At 46.1% G+C, this 13,559-nt stretch overlaps 1 protein-coding gene across 7 annotated transcripts in view; it reads left to right on the forward strand.

Moving 5' to 3' along the window:
* Positions 1–13,559, forward strand: part of Xrra1 (X-ray radiation resistance associated 1) — a 50,511-nt gene that overhangs the window by 35,504 nt on the left and 1,448 nt on the right. For 6 of the 7 annotated variants that reach the window (XM_042687946.1, XM_042687929.1, XM_042687938.1 and 3 more), the window contains 6 exons: positions 1,262–1,302; positions 4,531–4,656; positions 8,638–8,731; positions 9,442–9,557; positions 10,958–11,296; positions 13,108–13,297. In XM_042687946.1, coding sequence (XP_042543880.1) covers positions 1,262–1,302; positions 4,531–4,656; positions 8,638–8,731; positions 9,442–9,557; positions 10,958–11,296; positions 13,108–13,297 — 906 coding nt within the window. The remainder of the gene's footprint in view (positions 1–1,261; positions 1,303–4,530; positions 4,657–8,637; positions 8,732–9,441; positions 9,558–10,957; positions 11,297–13,107; positions 13,298–13,559) is intronic. The other variant, XM_042687953.1, reaches the window with a different exon arrangement.

The raw sequence follows: 13,559 nt of genomic DNA on the forward strand, positions 1-13,559 counted from the left end.
AATAAATATATGTTCTGGTACTGTTTTTTGATCCAAGTATCTGTCTTTGTAGGGTATAGATTATTTTGAATGTAATATGTTTTAATTACATAGTAGATATATACTATTGAACCCATTCTGTTACATAACATTATTCAGCACCGTTTTGAAGACCTTTCCTTATCATGGTTTATTCTTATCATATTTCTGAGATCCTGGGGTTAGGTTTTCATATAAATTTGAGGTGTTAAAAAATAACTCTCAACCCATAATACCAATTTCACCTTGCTGTTCATGAGTCCAGATTCTTAGAAATACTTTCTAGTAGGATTTCTTTTAAGACATGCCAAAAAAAAAAAAAAGAAGAAAGGGAGGGAGGGAAGAAGAGAAGGGAAGAAGTTAGGAGAACGGAGGGAAAGAAGGAAGGAGAAGGAAAGGGAAGGGGAGGCCCTGAGGAGGGAGGGAAGTAAAGAAGAAAAAGATCTATTTTCCTTTCTTAAGCTCTTTATCCAGGGGATCACTGCTCAACACCCACAGTTGAAACATAGCCCATCCCCTGACAAATTGTGACTTTGTTTGTGGCTCAGACCTTTCCTAAATTCCTTGCAGATCCACATCTAGAATAACTTACTTTTAAATAAACTTATTGTTTATTTTCACTTGATCAGTCTCACTACTACTAATATGGGGAAGGGGCCTCATTCCCCAGGGTAACAGGATCGAGTCCCTTTCTTGGGATGAGTTCAGCTGTTTGGTGGATAATCTGTCTTATGATCCCAAGAATGAACTCATTCTGCAGCTTCCTCCTTAGGACTGTGCTGCTGAATTCTGTGACAACACATTCTCTTCCACTAATAGGACAAAGAGTATTTTCAGTCATCTCACAGAATACCCCGATGCACATTTCTCTCTTCTAAGAAAGCTGCTTCACTTTCTATTCAGTACAGACTCTCTAGTGAAGCTTTGCATGTTGCAAAGTCAAGAAGAAAGTCTGTGCACTGAAATAGAGTCAGGGAGAGGGTCCTGAATATGAGATGAAATTGGAGGAGTCAGCAGAGGCCTGACCACATGGGACCTCAGGGGTCGGGCCAAGGAATTTGGACTTCATCCTGTGTGCAAAGGGCATTGTTACCTGATGGCTGTCACTGCTGCTTCTTTACCAGTTATGATTGGAACCAGTCTGGGAAGCCTTGCTGTACAGAGTGGGGGGCAGACCCAGACCATGCCTCTCTGGGGGTCAGTTCAAGCATTCACGAACCTTGTCTGTTTCCCTTTGTTTCAGAGGTCATCTTCTCATCTTACCCTGGATTCTCAACCTCAGAGGTAGGAACTGCCTGTTTCTCACTTGTATAGTTGAGTTGAAACATCAGTTTGTTTTCATTCATTCATTCATTTGCATTCCTGGGCTTCACACATGCTAGGCAAGTGCTCTACCTCTGAGCAACATTCCCTAGCCCAAGAACATTAATTTTAATAGACAAAAACAAATAAATGACAAGGGATATAAAAGACATTTCTATAGATCATGCCAAGAAAGCCCATCTATTGGAGCAGATGGTTGCTGGGCACACAGTATGCACCAGACACTGGTGATGGAGGGCCCTGTTGGGGCCCTACCGTCCTCCACCTATAGTCTAGCTCTCAGTGCCCTCAGAACTGTTAGTTATAGACCTAACTGAAGGGACCTGCCTTGGGGTTGTGGCTCAAGGTCTCTCCCCATGCCCCACAAAGCTGAAAAGCTCTTGCTAGATATACCAGTACCTAGAATCTAACCCTTGGTGTCAAGGGCTTAGACACTTGATTGTTGTCAGCACAAGAAATTGGTTTTTGCCTTGGGATCTGGTGATTAATGCACCTAACTAAATGTCAACATATTCATTGATAATAAGAAGTACAACTATACATTTGGTCAACCTGTATCTTCGGGAAACAGCTCAGTACCTTGACTCCTCACAGATATACCTGTATGAGGAATAGAGGGATGATAACACTTAACAATTGCTTCAGAGCAAACTCCGTTGCCAACTTCAGACAGTAGCAATTCTTACTTGTTACTGTTATTGGAGCTAGCAATGCAGTTCTGCTGGTTTCACCCCAGCATACCCTGCAACTGCAGTCTGCTGATAGGTTAGCTAGGAGCTAGGCTAAAATGAACAGTTGCCATAGCTGGGCTTCTCTGTCTCTGTCTCTGTGGTCTTTTCATCCAGATAAGGACCAGCTGCCTGAAAAGCCCATAAGGTGAGATCTGGAAGGGACCCATGCCCCCAAGGAGTCAGGGGCATTGCATACTCGCCCAGCAAGTATGCTTCCCAGCTAGGAAGGTCACCTTCAGAGCCTTTCTTGGAGAATCTTTGGCTCCATGCTTGAACTCCATCTCTACCCTACTTTCCTTCCCAGAGGTCAGCTTGGTCAAAGGTCCAACCCTGTAATCATCTGGCTAGCCCCCATCCTCATCTCATTAGCAAAACCTCAGGCATAATTAAGAACCCTGAATAGTAAAGACAACTCAGGAAATTCCAGGACTTTTGGAAAAGTTTTAGTTAGAAACTGGGTACTAGGAACTTGGGACTAAGACCAGACAAATTCTATATTATACAACAGCCAGTCAGATTTCAAGGGAGTAGAAACATAGATTCTTCTGCCCCACCCCTTTTTGCAGGGTGACCCTGCAAAAAGACCTGTACATGAGCAGGACTGTGTACCATAAGAATCAAGGTAATTCCTAGGACTGTTCCATGTTCAAATCCTAGTTGTCTAGCATTTGAAAATCTAGAGAAAACATTGGATGATTGAGACTTCCAGTGGACCCTAAAAGTCAGATGTTTGTCCCTCTAATATAGGGTCCTCTGTGCTCCTCAGCAGAGCCAGTCATGCCCTAAGTTTAGTATACTCAGCCTGAATCTCTGGTTTCTCCTATTCTGTGTTCCACTGTGTTCCCTTCAGCTCACCTAATCCAAATAGGAGTGAGTCCCAGAGTCCTAGGCCAGAGACCTTCCTACCAGATTTGTCATCCACCACTTCAAGATAGGGCAAGAAAGAACTGTATTACTGAGAGTAGCTACACTAGAAAAACAAAAACCAAAAACAGAGGAACACTGGTCTTAACCCTTGTCTTTGGAAGTACTGATAAGAGCTTCAGGATTACATAAGGGAAGGATAAAGCATCAGACTAGGTGAAGGAGAGGGGGTAGAGAGAAGTGTACATACACAGTCAGTCCTCTGGTTTGGTTGACCATTATCCCAACTCTGGTTCTGAGAGTCCAGCTGATTTTCAATTATGGCTTATGAAGGAAATGATGACATGAAATGATAAAATGGCTGCTTCCACTTGGTGGGGACAGCCTCAATTCCTTACCAGGGATGTCTGCCTAGAAGACTCACTTCTTGGAATCTTGAGAATACCTTCCTCTTACCTGGGTGTCTTCAGCCTTGAAGGGAAAAAGGAGAGGTTAGATAAATTTAGAGCTAATCAACCTTGTATTACTAGATTTTAGGCAGCTACTACTCAAATGATTAACATGTCTGTGTGAGAGTTCAACAGTACTCTGACCCAAAGTTTAAGGTAGCAAAGAGGACAGATTCGGGCCCAAGTGAAATGTCTTGTGTGTTCAGCCAAATCAGCCTTTAGGGCCCGTTTCAGGGAGTCGCATGGCAAAGGGAGATGCCACATCAGACTGCCACAGTCCGCCTTCTCAGATTGTGTTGGGGTCACCTGGAAAGGGAAGTCATATTAGCTTTTGTTTTACTCTCACCCATGACTGACCTGTCCCATGGATGAGGCTTTACAAGTTGGCCTAGGAGGACACAAAATACTTGGCCCAAAGTATCTATCCCACAGATATTCATTGAATGAACACATGGAAATTGAATAATTTGCTCATGATTACATAGTTGTTAATGGAGCTCAGAGCATTTAGTTTATCTTAACCATGAACCCCACTTCTACCCTTGTAATACCCTCCAGTCATATGGCTCTCAAGGAAGCAATAAGTGAAATTACGTTAGATGTGGTCCATGGTATTTCCATTTTGTGCCTGATTAAACACATTGACCCTGAGGCAGAATTGAACAGAGAGACCATGACCCTGCAAGTGACCCATATGGACCTTACCACATTCAGGCCCCAAGGCCTGGCTCACATCATTCAGACTTAGCTATGGGTTCATCCTAGAACAAATAATCTTCACTGTGCTGGCCCATTACCAATGCAAGTACTTCCCTTTGCCTTCTGGAGAGATTTTTGTCCATGTCTGTAGAAGGGCCAAGCTGCTGTGGGAACAGAGGTGAGGCAGAGTACCTCTGATTCCCACCTCAGTGCCACCGTGACCCCTGGCTCAGAGAACTTGAAACTGGAACTTTCGGTGCTAGAAAATCAGATCACTATGTGACCTCAGAGAACTTGGAATCAGAATTCTGAGCCCTACATGCATCTCTTTGCCCAGGCACAAAGCTCATGACAGTACACTCCATAGGAAGGGTCTTAGTCATCACCAGCTTCATCTCCTTTATTATTAGGACACCTTGACTTTTAACTTTTTTTTTCCTTCTAAGACAACCAAGGTATGTTTGTTCCCTCCCATATTCGAGATACTTCCTGTGAAGTCACTGAAGGTCAGGAACCAGACGTTGGCCCCACCCTTCCCAGAGCTGAGGTACCTTAGCCTGGCCTACAATAAGGTGACTCTCTGCCTCTCTACCTGCTTGCTCAGGGGCACAGATGGGTGGTGGGATGTAAGCAATTCTGGCCTGAGCCCAGCCTTTTAGTTCCCTGTGTTATAGGTTTGTGGGCCCAGGAATTCTCAGGGAAGGGCAGATATTTATTTGGTACTTAGTGTGTGCCCAGCTTAGTGCTAGGCATTGGGCACACAGCTGGAAAAAAAGACTTGGCCTCTGTCTTTGTGAAGCTGTAGGGAAGACAGATACTGGACAACCACAAAGTAGATGTGCCTGTGCTATGATGTAAGTACAATGTGGGCAGTCTAATCTAACACTTGGAATCTGAGAAAGTTCTCAAGGTAAAGTGTTTAGGTTAAGATCTGAATCAATGAACCTAGACAAGTAACAAGGAAAGCAAAAGCAGATATAATGTCCGTGGACAGATTTCATATTTCTCCATGTTTATCCAATATTCCTGTCCTCTCTGATGTTCTATAAACTCTCATTTATTTTTGGGTGCTGGGGAGCAAACCCAGAGCATCAAGTATACCAAGCACATATTCTTCCATTGACCTAAGTTCTAGCCTCTATATTTCTGTCTTCCTCCAATTAAGATATTTTTAAATTTTTCCTATCATGTTTGTCTTTGATCCATGGGTTGTTTAGTTTCCAAATCTATGGGGCTTTTCTTGGATCTATTAATTTTTAACTACTTCCCTTATGTATAGTATAATCTATAATTTCTCTCTTTCCATATGTGTTAAAACTTGTTCTATAATCTCTGATGTGACCTATTTTGGTGGATATTCCACATACACTGAGGAAAAAAGTGTATTCTGCAGTGTGGTGGGGGTGTGGGGAGGTTTTAAATATCATTTAAGGAGGTTGATCCTGTGTGTACTCCTCTCTGTCTGTTGCCGGGCATGGTGTGTTGAAATCTCTGTTCCTTGTGATTTGTTTCATTTCTCCCTTTCGTTCTGTCAGATTTTTTGCTTGTTTTTTTTTTGTGTGTGTGTGTGTGTTTTTCTGATCCTAGAGCTTGAACTCTGGGCCTGGGCACTGTCTCTGAGCTTTTATGCTCAAAGCTAATGTTCTACCACTTGAGCCACAGCCCCATTTCTGGATTTTTGTAGTTAATTGAAGAGTTTCATGGACTTCTCTGCCCAGGTTGCCTTTGAAGCATGATCCTCAGATCTCAGCCTTCTAAGTAGCTAGGATTACAGGCGTGAGCTACTGGCATCCAGCAGTTCTATCAGTTTTTGTACTAGGTAATATGAAGCCAGTTACCCAGTGCATATACATTTAGAATTGTTATATTAACCAATTGTATAAACCCTTCTTTATTACAAATTACTCCCTTGGCCTGTTAACAGTCGTCCTTGCATTAATGTCTTTTTGTTGTTATTGTTGTCTAATTTTAATATAGCTACACAGCTTTCTCACACTTACTATTTGCATAGATCTCTACCCCTGGGCTGGCAGCCTGCTGATACCCGTATTGAAAGCACAATCCTTTCAGCAAGAGACCTGGCCCTTGCTAGGCTCCCAGGGCTCTATCCTTGTGTCCGCAGCTCGGGGTCTAACTCCACTTTTCTTCCCAGCCTGCAGTAGGCTGTTATAATTGCATGCTTGGTGCTTGCCAACCTGGAATAGGGACTAGAGTAGGTTCTAGCCCCAGTTTTTGGCAGCCCTGATGGGTCTAGATTCTCTGGAATTTCTTTGCTCAAAAGACCTCCACTGGGGGCTGGGAAGATGGCTTAGTGGTAGAGTGCTTGTCTTGCATGCATGAGGCCCTGGGTTCGATTCCTCAGCACCACATAACCAGAAAAGGCCAGAAGTGGTGCTGTGGCTCAAGTGGTAGAGCACTAGCCTTGAGCTGAAGAGCTGAGGGACAGTACTCAGGCCTAGAGTTCAGGCAAAAAAAAAAAAAAAAAAGACCTCCACTCTACCAGATAAAGTGGGTTTCCTGCCCCTACCCAGTAGTGTGGTAGTATTTTTTCCCTACCCCCAGATACCATGCCTGGGTTAGCAAGGTTTTCTATCCTTACTTGCCAACCTGTGCTCTAGAAGATCTAGTATTAAATCCCCTCCAGCCCCCCTCTCCTAATCTCTCCCCCCTATCTCTCTTTCTCTCTCTCTCTCTCTCTCCTCTCTCTCTCTCTTCTTCTCTCCCTCCCACCCCTTTCTCCTCCCTCCTCAGGTACAACTTCAAATATTCACTGTCCCATGAAAAGTGGCTCTTAAATACGGGCTCTCTTCTATATTCCAGACCAGTGTCCAACTGCCTTCATGGAGGTCTCAAAGGGGCCTCCAAGATGAGTTGATCCTCCTCTAAATTTTATGTCCTTCCATTGTCTTCCATCTTAGTGACTGGCTCCATCATTTACCTACTTACTCAAGCTGGAATCTTGTGGCCATCCAGGATACTCCTTTAAGTCCCATCTCCTCTTCTGTACATAAATCCATCACCAAAATCTTGTCCAATCTCTGCTGGCTTCCCAGTGCTACACTCTTTAGCATTAGTGTGGCTCTGCCATGCATCTCCAGCTTCATTTCATAGTCCTCCATGCTTCCTCTCTGTGCTTAATCACCCTAACCTTCTTTAATTCCTCTAACAGGTATGCAGCTCTCATTGCACTAGTTAGAGTAATACTAGAGTAATACTGCTGCAGCAAACTCAAGCATCTTAGTCACTTAGCACAAGAAAAGTTTATTTCTTGTTTTTATTTCTTGTTTTATTTCGTGTTTTATTGTGGATATTCCTGGTTGGCAGAAGGCCTCCACATGGGCATGTGGGCACAGTGTTGGAAGGAGCATTGATCACTTATGCTCACATTCTACTGGCTACAGCCGAGTCACGTGACTACACTGAGCTGCCTGTCCATGCTGGGGTGGAAATGCCTCCATCACACACTCTGTCCCCCACTGCAGTTACTCATTACCTCCTACCTTCTTCAATCTCAGCCACCTATCTCTTCCCTCTCTTCCTAGGTCATCTCTCCTCCCCCTGTCCCATCTCCTGCTTCATGCACTTCTCTGGTGCCATCTTTAGGTCCTGTACCCAACCCAGCTGCAACATGGTCCTGTGTGTTCCAGTGACTCACGAAGGAATGTATTGTTTACGTACCAGAGGCTGGCTTGGTCAACAGTCCATCACTTACTAGCCAGCTTCATATGGGATAGAGCAGTCTCTTGGCCGTGAGGTGCCCCTTACAGCTGGCCCTGCTCATCCCCCCATGGTTGAGTTCCTGAACTCCTGCCTCATTAGACACATGCTATCTAATGCTGACCTTAGGAATGTAAAGGGATCCTTCACATCCATCCCAGGGGACCATGCAGAAGCAGGCAGGCACAAGAGAAAGATTATTATAAGGTTTATTAGAGGAGCCATATTTTCCCCAAGAGGGAGCATGTGGCACCCTTCACTATCCAGGTAGCAGGAGGGTCTGGGGGTAGGAAGTGAGGTAGTGGGAGCTCAGGTGGGTCTGGGTGGAGAGAGGAAGTAGCTAGCTGTAGGTTGGGAACTCCAGGACTTGGAGGAGCTCAGGTTTGGGTGGAGCTGAAGACCCAAGTTGGGCACAGTGCTTACAGAAGGAAGCCCTCAGGAGTGGATGATTTGCTGCTGGGGTGTGTGGAGGTTTGCCTGGAGGAAGGTGACATGTTAGCTACTAACTCTAAAGTCAGAGTCAGTGCCTGGACAACCTGCAGCCTCCTTGCCCACTCACATGCTCTGTGTGCTCATTCTTACGGTCTCAGCAATCTCACTGATACTTGATAAGAGCTACATATCCAGTGTGGAGGAGGGAGGGTGACTCTCAGGTATCAGACATGGAACCATGCAGATGGAGTTGTAAAGACAGTGGGCAAAGTAGCCTGGGCATGAGCAGGTAGCACAGGAGAAGGCACTGCCCACCTCTTCTCCAGTGAGCAATGGGAGCCTGATGTACCCTGGTAGAGGTAATGGGTGCCATCGACCTCATATCTGCCTTGCCTTTGTTACAGATCTCAAAGGAGGATGCCGTCCTACCAGTGGCTCTCTTCCCCTCTCTCTGCGAGCTCATTCTTCATAACAACCCTCTGGTGTCCCACACACGAGGTATGATGCTCACAACCTTCCCCTCCAGCCCAGTGTACAGGAGCAGTGTGGGCACCATTCCCAACGCCTGGATACCAGGCCTGGGCTCTGTTTGGGGCTGGGGTGGGCGAGATCGATGAGGCACTGGGAAAGGAGAAACAGCAGACACTGCTGAGTACCCCCTCCATAATGTTCATCCTGCTTGCATTCGTTGTCTCCTGTGGACTTTGATGGGAACTGAAGCTCAGGGAGGCTTGTGATCTGTCAGGGTCACACAGCAAGAAAGAGTGGAAAATGGAATTTTCTAGAGCTTGCATGCACTCTTTGAGCTACACCTTGCTTTGTAGAGCAGATCTGGTGTGGTTTCATTTCCTACTTCCCAAATGGTAGGACCCTCCCTGCCAGAGCAGGCTGAATACAGGGCACTGTCCAGTGCTGGAGGCTGCTGTCTCAGAGGCAGCAGCTGGGCAGATGAGTGTCCTGGGTCTGCATCAGTTCCAGGGAGTCTAATCCTCCCCCACCCCCACCCCCACCCCCACCCCCACCTCAGGCAAATTCTTTAACCTCTCTGGGCCTCTATTTGCTTGTATATTGAATGAGAACTATATGGTACCTTCTTCCTGGAGTTGATGAGAAAATTAAGCTGTATTAGCAATTTGAATAATGCTTTTAGCACATAGGAAGCCCTGGTCACTGTGAGCTAACATCCTGTTTTCCCCTCATGGAACCAGGGATCCCACCACTGTTAAAGAGCTTCCTCCAGGAGCGACTGGGAATCCACTTAATTCGAAGGAAGTTAATAAAAGCTAAGCATCATATTTTGATGCCTCGGAAGGAATCACGAAAGGTGAGTGTTCCAGAGCCCCAGAGACTATATGAATGAATGCACACACCCAAGCCTGAGCAGAGAGGCTCCCTCTTACCTTCCCTCTCCACAACAGACAGTGTCCTTTCCTGACCGTAAAATACAGATTGAAATGGAAAGGGCCTGACAGCCAGAGAGGCCCCAAAACAAAAGGAGGTGCCTTAGATATCAGTGAGTCAGGGATCCCCTGATTTTACAGAGACACTAAGGCCCACCAGAAAGGAAAAATAAGTCTTGAGGTTGGAAAACTTAGGGAGAGACTTGCTCTGACACTTTCCATAGCTGCCTGACCTTAAATAAGAGTTTCTATCTCTAGTCAGGTGCTGGTAGCTCACAGCTGTAATCCTAACTAATTAGGAGAACAGGAGGATTGCAGTTCAAAGCCAGCAAGCCAGAGGTCTCTTGAGAGACCTCTACTTAGTCCATAGGTAAGCACATAGCTGTCATACCAGGCTAAGAGACTTGGAGGGATCACAGCCCAGGTAGCCTCCTGACAGTGGAGGTGAAGGAAGAGAGAATAGTTAGGCTTTTTCTAGTTAAGGAAATTGAGCCATTCAACAGGAAGGAAGTTTTCCTTTTGTCCAAATCCTAAGGGAGATTTGGCATTTGAGATTTGATATGCACATGTACTTTATATGCTGGTATACATATACCCTAATAGTGGCCCTCAGAGTCCTAGAGGAAGGTCAAGATCACTGTGGTAAACCTTCATCAGCCCCTTAGGGCAGAGCAATATGGTCAGGGATGATGCAGCCTAGGGATGAGGCCTACAGTCCAAGTTGGAGTCAGAAAGGCCAGGCCTTGCAAATGGGGCCTTCCTTGGTCTGTGTACCTCTCTGAGCCCCAGTTTCCTTACTATAAAATGAGGGTGATTGAGCCAAGCACGCTAGCTCACACTAGTAATTCTAGCTACTTTGATGGGCTGAGATCAGGAGATTGAAGTTCAGGGCCAACTTGGACAAAAAAGTTCATGGGACTCCATTTTGATGGCTATGATGACACATGCCTGTCAACTCAGATTTGATGGGAAATGTAAAATAGGAGGATGGCGATTCAGGCACTAACCCAGTCAGAAAATGAGAATCTATCTCAAATAATTGGTACAAACGAGGGCTGAAGTCATGGCTCAATATTAGAACACCCGTCTAGCAAATTCAAAGTCTAGTACTATCAATAATAATAGTGGTAGTAGTAGTAGTAGTAGCAGTAGTAGTAATTGTTCCCTGGTAATTCTGAGGGGTAACTAAAACAGTTATGCTTAGGATAAACAGATACACAGTTGTGTGATTTGCTTCCCTGCCTCAGTTTTCATATCCAGCATTCTCAGGTTGGTGAAGTGTAGGAATGACTCCTGATCCACCCCAGCCTTTCTCCCACAACAGGTGAAAAGCCAGATCCCCAAGGTGCCGAAGCAACCCCAGCAGCTATACATGGTTACAGCTGAGTCGCCCTTGCGGGATGTGACAGACCCAGAGGCAGAGCCGGAGGAGGAGCTTCCCTGTGCCAGGAGTGTCACTCAGGACATACACCTGCCTGCCGAAGGCCTGGAAGGCCTCTCCCTATCCCGCAGGACCTTCGTGCCGCTGCCCCCCATCTGCTCTGACTCCACCCTGCAGAGTGAAGAGAGTGCATCCTGCCCAAGTGACACAGCTGGCCGAGTCAGTCCCGAACACCTGTCGGATGAGGACATCAAGAACACGGAGTCCATCTTCCTGACCCAGGTGCCTAAACTCCATTTGCCCACCCATTGTCTGCAGAACCCATAGCAAGCACAGGACAAGTCTGGAGACCCAAGGGCAGCCCCGTCGGCAGGGCTTGTGTGCCCACCCTGCGAGCTCCAGACATGTGAGATTACGGAGTCACCAAAGGGCACAGGCAGCGTCTGGGGTCTGTCTGGGGTGGGGCGCTGTCTCTGCCTCCCTGTGTCAAGTCACCTCACCTCTCATGCTGCCCCTGGATACCAGGAGTAAGGATGCTCAGGGGCGGGGCCTGCCCTCGGAGCACCTACAGTCTACTGGGAAAGCTGAGCCTGAAGCAGACCTGGAGGAAGGTGGGACATCTCTGCCCCACACCAGATGAGCTGAGTTTTGTAGGCAGAGTTGGAGCTAGCAAGGTGGAGACTTGGGCAGCAAGGGCTTTCTGGCAGAGAGCACCACATGAATCAGGGTAGTATAAAGGAAGATGCTATAGACGGGTGACATATTGGGAAAGAGAATACAGGTTGAACATCCCTAGTCTGAGAGTCTGAAATCCAAAATGCTTCAAAATCTGAAATTTTTCCAAGTACCACCATGACCACAAGTGGAAAACTCCACACCATAAAACTTTGTTTCATGCATAAAATTATGTAAAATATTATATAAGATTTCCTTCCAAGTGTGTGTGTGTATATATATATATATAATATATATACATACAATAGAAACAGATTCAGGATTGGGTCTCATCCCTGAGGTACCCCACATATGTGTGTGGGCATGCGCAAATATTCCAGAATGTAAAATGTTTCAAACCCACACAAGGGTCAAAGATTTGACAGACTCTACTTGAGCATGTTTATTGTATTGATCTCCCGCATCCAGTCTCCCCCTTCAGGCTGCCCATGACCAGATCTCTTCAAGAGGTACACCATCCATACATTATGTCTAATTCTCTACTCATTTCTTTCAGTCCACATAGAGAAGATAAATTCATAGGGCATAAAAGTACCTCTGTGAGCTGGTTTAGAACCTTTCTAGACAATGCAGAACTGGGTGCTAGTGGCCCACATCTGGAATTGTAGTTTCTCAGGAGGTTGAGATCTGAGGGTCTCAGTTTGAAACTTTGTCTGCCCCAGCAGACAAATCTGTGAGACTCTTTCTCCAGTTAACCAACAAAACAAAAACAACCAGAAGTGGAGATATGGCTCAAGTAGTAGAGCACTAACCTTGAGTGAAAAAGCCAATCAAAAGCTTAAAGGTGTGAGTTCAAGCCTGAATACTGGCATACAAGGAAAAACAAAACATTTAGGTAGGCTAAAATCCTCCATAGTTTGCCATCAGATAAAGAAAACATAGACAAAAAAGATACCCTCAATTTGGCATTTAAAGGCCCTTACTTATCTGGGCTCTGATTGTCACCTGTGACTACTTGGCTCTCCAGCTGCATCAATCTTTAGTTGCCCTACATTGCACTTTGATGTGTCTGGCCTCTCTACCTTTGCACATTCGGTTCCTTACCTGCTAGTTCCCTTTTCTCAGACTTGCAGTCCTTCTCCCCACCTTGCTTATGGATAGTTCTCCTGGCTCCTTCAGACTTGGCTCAGGCTAAGAAAACTTCCTGGTGGGATTGGTTTTCCTCTGCAATCAACCCAAACCACTTGCCTCCTCTGGTAAGGCATTCATGGAAGTGTTTGGTCCTTACCTTGTTTCCTATCTGCTTCCTCAGTCCCAGTCTCCATCTTGCCCTTAACAAAGCCTAGCATGGAGACCAGTGCAGAGCTGATTCTTGAAAGTGGGCAGGGAATGAGCCGTGTGTTTTCTTCCCTGCACAGGTGAATGACCTGCCTGGCCCTAGTACCCAGAAAGGTGATTTGAAGGAGAAGCACCAAAAGAGACCACTCACAGCACCCAGAGAGGTGAAGAGGACTAGACGGAAGCTCCCATCTGCTACCACAAGCAAGTATGCGGGCTATGAGGAACTGCTGACTGCCAAGCCTGATCCAACCTTCGTGGAGCCCAAGGGTATGTCTTCACAGATAAGGTCATGGCCAAGTCAAAGTGGTGCCTAGCAGCCTTTGCCAGCCAGGATGCTGACTTCTGTCTAAATGTCATCAGAGGTCTCCTTACCCTGTCCTGGCTTGAAGCCCTGCATGTTGGGATCCTTATCCATTTCTAGTTCCCCACTGGCCTTGGGGGCCCGGGGCTTGCTCAGCTTGTCTGGCTGGAGAAGCCAGGGAAAGGTAGTTCCCAACACAGCTAAGCTCCAAATTGCACATTCACAACC

This window comes from Dipodomys spectabilis, unplaced genomic scaffold (assembly GCF_019054845.1).
Source record: "Dipodomys spectabilis isolate Male_0828 unplaced genomic scaffold, ASM1905484v1 ptg000003l, whole genome shotgun sequence".
NCBI classification, from domain to species: domain Eukaryota; kingdom Metazoa; phylum Chordata; class Mammalia; order Rodentia; family Heteromyidae; genus Dipodomys; species Dipodomys spectabilis.